Source organism: Juglans microcarpa x Juglans regia, chromosome 8S (genome assembly GCF_004785595.1).
Source record: "Juglans microcarpa x Juglans regia isolate MS1-56 chromosome 8S, Jm3101_v1.0, whole genome shotgun sequence".
NCBI classification, from domain to species: Eukaryota; Viridiplantae; Streptophyta; class Magnoliopsida; order Fagales; family Juglandaceae; genus Juglans; species Juglans microcarpa x Juglans regia.
In genome coordinates, this window is record NC_054609.1 from 4,075,475 (window position 1) to 4,083,038 (window position 7,564).

General features: G+C 34.8%; 1 protein-coding gene across 1 annotated transcript; it reads left to right on the plus strand.

The window, feature by feature from the left end:
• The first annotated feature begins 1,620 nt into the window (after positions 1–1,620).
• Positions 1,621–4,670, plus strand: LOC121244671. Its single transcript, XM_041142842.1, has 3 exons — positions 1,621–2,437; positions 3,060–3,407; positions 3,522–4,670. Exons 1-3 carry the CDS (start codon positions 2,000–2,002, stop codon positions 4,140–4,142), a joined length of 1,407 nt encoding a protein of 468 aa, XP_040998776.1. The 5' UTR covers positions 1,621–1,999; the 3' UTR covers positions 4,143–4,670.
• The last annotated feature ends 2,894 nt before the right edge of the window (positions 4,671–7,564 follow it).

Here is a 7,564-nt window from a genome sequence, read left to right on the forward strand (position 1 = left end):
TTTTAATAATATAATGACTTTTTTTAAAAAGAAAATATTTAAAAATGTTAAAAAATACATATAAAAAAAACATACCAAAATAACTAGTAGTAACTCCTAGGAAGCTATCAGTAGTGACTATAGTGTCTTGTTTTTCTATAATTTTTTAAGAAAAATGATACTCTCACTATGGATTTTTACTGCTCGGTATTATTGTTGGAATTTTTTATTTTTCTTTTTACTTAGTGATTAAAAAAATATTTTTTAATAATATTTTATTTTTTTCTTTTTTTAAAAAATATTTAAAAGTATTAAAAATATATATAAAAAAATTTAAAAAAAAAAACCAATTATGCCTAATGGTATGGGAGCGGTGACTTATTTTTTTTCAAAATGAATAGACGAGTCTAAAATTGTATCTAGTATTACTCGCCACTTATTTATTTTTAAAAAGGTTGGTGACTCGGGACCTATACAAAAAAATTATTTTTTTAATAATAGATCTTACTATCATTTAAATAAAATATGCAAGATTTATATACTCTAGAAGTTCAGAACAATATCTAACCTTACTTATAATATTTTAATCAGTTAAAAGAAAATCTGAAAGGCAGAAACAAATTAAGGGCAATTAGTGGTTTGCAAGTCAAAGTTGGTGCTGTGCAGTGTACAAAATAGAAACTTCAACCGTCAATGACAATAACTAAAATCTGATGCCAATTTTGAAAACGAAGTTCGACCCTTTTTTGTTTCCGTGATTAGCGACGTGATTTTGAAAAGTTTTGCCCTACGCCGCCATATATATAGCTAATGGATGGAGGTTTCTTCTTTTATATGGAAAAGTAATTAAAAAGAAAATGATATTTGTAATTAAGTAATATTATATGAGTTGAATAGTAAAATTTATTATTAAAAAATTAAGTTTTTTACGTGAATTTTATATTTATTTACTTTTTTCAAAATGAGTATATGATGTTTAAGTACTGTGACTACAAATATCATTTCTCTTTATAATTTTCAATGCGTGGTTCGGCTTGTAAGTGGATAAATAAACATTCTATTTTTACTAATTTTTATTATTTTTATGAATGCATTTTTATTCTTCCATCTCTTAATGCAACCAAAACAGAATGATTGGATCATTAATTTCCTTCAACAATTAGCATTTTGAGATTATAAAATAACATGATGTATAAATATCCTCTTTATTTTACTCAAAATTGGATCATATCTATTTAACATGAAAACATTAGATAAATCTTATTTACAAAATTATTTATTGATATACTAAAGTTAAGTTTGAATAGTGAGTTAAAATATAAATTAAAAATTGAATAAAATATTATTTTTTAATATTAATATTATTTTAAAATTTAAAAAAGATAAATTATCTATATATATATATATAATATATATAGATAGAAGGAAGTAAGGAACAGCCATTTTTGGCGCGTGCTTAGAGTGCTGATTGTGGAACAGAAAACCCAACACATCAATATCCACTCTGAATTCTTTACATAAAGTTTCCTGAAAGAAACCAACCATTGTTTGTTCTTTTTTAATTGTCCTTCTCAGTTCTCACTGAAAAGCCGCAGCGACCTGCGGTTTCATCGGACTGATCACGAGAACTGTTTTTATTTTTTTATTTTTTTTTATTTTTTATTTTTTAAGTTAAGATTTTCCATCTCATTTTCCGTCTCGAGAAAATATTTTCCCAGGCTCTCGTCGTCCTCTTTTGTAACCCAACCCCACGAAGAGAAAAAGTAATAGAATTTAATACTATTAGTAATTATTAAGAAAAAGGCGCAGAATAACAGTCTACTGGCCTACGTATCATTGCCCAATTTTCCTCTTCAAAACGGCATTTCTCTCTCTCACTCTCGCAGTTTGGCTTTTCAGTAAGCTTTGTTCTCACTTTGTTCTCAGTCTGGTGCTCTTAAGAGCACTCTGATTCGCTTCCGTCTTCCTCGCTTAGTTCTTTTTCTGTGTTATTCATTTGTGGGTGGGCAGAGTTTATGAAATGGAGAGGAAGCAGGGGTTCTTTTCGGCTCTAAAGGAGGAGGTGGTCAGAGGGTTGTCTCCAGGGAGGTCGAGGGCGAGGAGTCCAGCGAGCAGTGGGTCGCCCATGTCGAGCTTCGTACGGCGGAGGAGGAAGGACCGCCACGCGTCGGCTGCAGAGCAATTCATCGCGAGATCCGGGACCTTGAGGCCGGTGGAGGCATTGTCGCCGTTGAAGGAGGGGCCGGACGGGACGGACGGCGAGGATTCGAGGATGGAGGGGAGATGGGGACAGTGGATGAAGAAGGGCCAGCTCTCGAGGGCGCCATCTGTCTCGTGCTCCGCCTACAAACGCTCGGATCTGAGGCTGCTGCTTGGCGTCTTGGGTGCGCCGCTCGCCCCTGTGCATGTTAGCATTGCCGATTCTTTTCCTCACCTTAGCATCAAGGACACCCCTATCGTTAGTTCCCAATTCCTCTCTCTCACTGTTGTACGTTCTGTTGACTGTGAATAGCGTTATCTCTGCTTTTAATGTTAAGTTTAGTTTCTTTAGTTACATGTGGAATATGAAGATTAACTTCTGTAAATGATTTATTATGCATTCCTTTACGAACTTTAATGTTTAGCTTCTTTAATGGTTGTTAGGAATGGTATAATGGAAGTAGGTCACTTTTTTTTTTTTTTTTTTTTTTTTTCACGTTTGTTGAATTCTTTATTACCAGCACTCCAAAAGATGAGTTCTTTGGAGAGCCATCCATCCTTTTTTGTTTCGTTTTTATGTATACAACCCCCTGTTGTTTGATTGTACCCGTTACTTTATAGTGATACTTTCTCAACAATCTGAAAATAAAAATTGTCCTTTTCGATGTCTGTTGGGGAGATTGGTTCATGTGATTGAATGCGAAGAATTTCATTTTGTAGATTTGATAGTTTCGTATAATTGAGGTCCCTGGGATGAATGCCATTTGAACATCTTTCTGACTAGAATCATTGTCTTATCTTTCTCGTGAGAGAGAAAAGCTGAGCAATTTTTCACTTTTTCTGCTAATGAAACCCATGGTTTTGTGTTGATGTCTTGGCAGGAAAGTTCATCAGCTCAATACATATTGCAGCAGTACACAGCGGCTTCTGGAGGCCAAAATCTTCAAAACACCATTCACAGTGCTTATGCTATGGGAAAGGTGAGGATGATAGCTTCTGAGTTTGAGACAGCTAACAGGGTCATAAGGAGCCGGAATTCATCCAAAGCTGCAGAGTCGGGTGGGTTTGTTCTGTGGCAGATGAATCCAGACATGTGGTATGTAGAGCTTGCTCTTGGTGGCAGCAAGGTTCATGCTGGCTGCAATGGGAAGCTTGTCTGGAGGCACACACCGTGGCTTGGTGCACATGCTGCTAAAGGGCCTGTTAGACCGTTGCGCAGAGCGCTTCAGGTGAACCAGCTTGTGTTTAAATCCCCCCACTGTTGTTTCCTCAGAAGCCTTTTCTCCCCGTGTACCACATTGGTACATTATGATTTGACAATTTATATATGTTTTCCATATCAGGGACTTGACCCCAGAACCACTGCAACTATGTTTACCGACGCAAGATGCATTGGAGAGAAGAAAATTAATGGAGAGGAATGTTTCATCCTCAAGCTCTGTGCAGATCCTGTGACGTTGAAAGCCAGGAGTGACGGGCCGGCAGAGATCATAAGGCATGTCTTGTTTGGCTATTTCAGCCAGAAAACAGGGCTTCTTGTGCACTTGGAAGATTCCCATTTGACCCGCATTCAGAATAATGGAGGTGATGCTGTGTATTGGGAGACCACAATCAATTCATTCCTTGATGATTACAGGCCTGTGGAGGGAGTCATGATTGCTCACTCTGGGCGTTCAGCTGTAACCCTTTTTAGGTTTGGAGAAACAGCAATGAGCCACACGAAAACTCGGATGGAAGAAGCATGGACAATCGAGGAAGTGGCTTTCAATGTTCCGGGACTTTCAATAGACTGTTTCATTCCTCCTGCTGAAGTAAGATTTGCATCTGTGAGTGAAGCCTGCGAACTTCCTCGGGATCAGACAGTAAACACGGCTGTGGCACCAGCACATCGTGCAAAAGTTGCAGCGCTTCAGATTTCTCACGACAACAATGTTAAAAACAGCATTTGGAAAACAGATGTTTAGGAACAGGTAAGGTTTACTGCAAATGTCGCATAGCTAGGCTCAGTGTCTAGTTCGAACTGAAGAACAGATTATAGATGATAGTTTGGTAAGGTCCTCAGTTGTTTGAGCATTCTTGGGATCGGCATGGGAACAGTGCCTTTGCAAATTTGTAAATACAGCACAATCATTGGCAGTGCTCTCCGTTTCCTGAGTATTTTTTAGTCTGGTAGTGGAGAATCAGATTGTGGAGGTGGGGCTTTGGTTTTTGTGGATGTTTGAGCAGATCACTGAGAGGTCTGTTTTCCATTTACTTTCTATTGGACATCTGAGGATCATTTTCAAATCGTGGTTCTTGTGATATTCTCAGATTGCAATCTAACGGTGATAACTAAGATCAATTAGTTTTCCTGTAATATCTCATTGTAACACCAAACACTTTACATAGTCATGTGATCAGAGTTTCACTCCAAGAAGTATTTGCTTTCTGAATGTTTTGAGTACAATGACATTAATGTACAACATATTAATGTATTTTCTCATTTAATTTTATCAAGAATTTGGAGATATGCTGTGTTCTGCAATATTAAGCTGCGTATCAACTCAAGATTGCTTTGCTATGTTGGGAATGAAGTCGGAGTTGAAAAACTTGAGACATGTTTCTCGTGGCTTTTTTATGTGAGCACCTCTGCTACAAGGAAACCAATATAGTGGGTATCAGTATCACTGTAAACCTTGATCTTACGCTCATGGGTATTCTTAGGGATGTAATCGATTTAGTTCGGTCTGGTTTGAAAATTTTTTGAAATCGAATCGGTGTATACCGGTTTTGCATTTTCAAGAATCAATATCGTACTAATTACCTTTCTAAATTGATACTTCCGGTTTTACTAGTTCCGGCTCAATTTTTCGGTTTTAATCAAGTGCCAATGAGTCGTAAAAAAATCTGTTATAAAAAAAATCTGTTGTATATAAAAAAAATCTATTGTATAAAAAAATCTGTTGAAAAAAAAATCTGCTATAAAAAACAGAAAATGAAAATCTGCAATAATAATAAAAAAAAATCTGCTATAAAATAAAATAAGTCCGTACAAATTTGAAATTTATAAGTTCATATTAGAAGCTAGTAGCTACCACACAAGTCCAGATTATAAGCTGCTACCCAAAGTCCAGATTAGAAATAGTAACAATCTCCTCAAGTGTCCACATTACAAAATAAAAAGACAATACCAATATTATTGTTTACACAATAAGAAAAATACAACCACTCTAAAACAAAGAGCTATGCACCAAGTCACCAACTTTAATAGTCCATTCAAACAAACATTGCAATTGTATTAAAATAAATCAAACAGTTAATTCCAATTAAAAGTTATTAATTACATTAAATGAAAAAAAAAACTTGAGAAAAGAAGTGTAAAAAGATGACCTACCTTAATCATCTCCAACCGAAGAAACAAGTTTTGAAGAACTTCTAACTTTTTCCATGAGCTTTACACAAAGGGGAAAAAAAGAAAAAAGAATAAGCATAATAACTAAAACAATTTCAAAATATGATATATAATATAGAGACAGTAGAGAAAAAAGTGAATGAGGCTACATATATGTATCAAAGTTCTCAAAATCCTCTATATCATCCATTAAACTGCGAATACTAATCGAGGCAAAAGAAGAACGGAGCTAGTTTGTGCACAAATAAGGGTTCTACCATAAGTAGAGATAAGCTACTATGAAAAGGATCAAATAATGGATCTGTTGTACGAAAAGCTTACTCATAGGCCACTGTAGGTACGAAAACTGCAAGAACATCCCGTGCAACGTTTGAAAGCATGTGATATCTAATGGAGTTAACCTTCCACAAGGTTAACAAGTCGAATTTAGCATCATCTTCTTCACATTTTTCAAATAAATACCTCTCATCTCGTCTGAATTCAAAACCCACATCAACTCAACTCATCTCATCTCATCATTACAATTTTATCAAATTTTCACACAAAATATAATAAACAATTCAACTTTTATTCTACTATTCACAACACATCTCAACTCATCTCTAAATCAAACCACTCACTCTCCAAAGAGTTTTCTAACTCCAAACGCTTCTTAAATTGAACCAATTTAAATGACCTCATATCTTCTACCTGACTAGTTGAACTTGTAGTACCAGACTCTCCCCCGCTTGATTAGCTTATGGTTTGAACTTGTGCCCCAACATCATCTCCATCATTTTCACAATAACTATTGTATAAACGAATCAATGTATCTTTAACCCGATCCACCAACATAACAACAATCAAACTATTATCAACATACATTTCTTTGAAACAAAATTGAAGGTGTCGCAATTTATATTGAGGATCAAGAACCAACCCAACATACAACAAGGGATTCATTTTTTCAAAACTTTCCCAACACTTACCAAATTTAGACTTCATATTACATGTTATTGATCTCAAATTATGTGGCCCTTCCACACACTCCAAATAAATTGCATCTTGAATTGTCATTAGCTCCAGGAAAAAAAGAATTGCATGTGATATAATTGGCTCCTGAGAAACACAATGTTGCATCATAAAAAAGTTTAAGAAACTTTACAAACCTACTCTTAGCCCAATCATCCTTGGTTGGAGGCCCTAACTTGGATGTCACTCCCTTACTCAACTCATTAATACCATCATCATCCTCACTATCATCCTTCCCAACACTCTTAATATATCTTAAATCTTCATCCTCTACCTGTTGAAAATATTTTTGGAACTTTTCAGCCCTATCCAACATCATATAGGTGAAGTTCCAATAAGTTGGTACATTTAAGCATACATGACTTTACAAGTAATATCCTCACTATCACAACATTGCTTAAATGTGCTCTATCTTTGTGGAGAAGATTTCACATCTCTTCTAATTTTTGTAATTGATTGATCTAATTCTTTCAACTCATCCCGAACAATCAAGTTCAAGATATGAGCACAACATCTCATATGTAAGAATTCATGTTCCAAAATTGTATTCTTTCTATTCATTGTCTTTCTTTTGAAATATGAAATTGTCTCATTATTTAAACTTGCATTATCGAGTGTAATTGTAAATATTTTGAGCCTCTCTAATTCAATCAAACACATTTCAATCAAGGATCCATCTGTAACAACAAAACAATTAAACAGATATTAATTTATTTAACAATATTAATTTGTAATTTATAACTAAACAGAACAACAAAACAATTTGGCATATTATTATTTGGTTAATTATTAATGGTATCCCAACAGCTACATAAGAGTCCATGTGAAGGTCAAGAAAATAAAATATTCTAAAAGCAAAATTTCCAAAAGCATTTGAAATGAACACTCTACGTATATTTGAAGTGCAACCTTCATGCAAGTTTGTATACAAACTTTTCATTCTATTTTAAGAATAAATGCTTTGTGCTTATAACCAGAGGTCTA

Bases quoted from the DNA above. Each gene is read 5' to 3' on its own strand.
- LOC121244671 (XM_041142842.1), top strand. From the start codon at position 2,000: ATGGAGAGGAAGCAGGGGTTCTTTTCGGCTCTAAAGGAGGAGGTGGTC. The intron at 2,438-3,059 runs GTTAGTTCCCAA...ATGTCTTGGCAG, and splicing joins GCATCAAGGACACCCCTATC to GAAAGTTCATCAGCTCAATA. The intron at 3,408-3,521 runs GTGAACCAGCTT...TTTCCATATCAG, and splicing joins CGTTGCGCAGAGCGCTTCAG to GGACTTGACCCCAGAACCAC.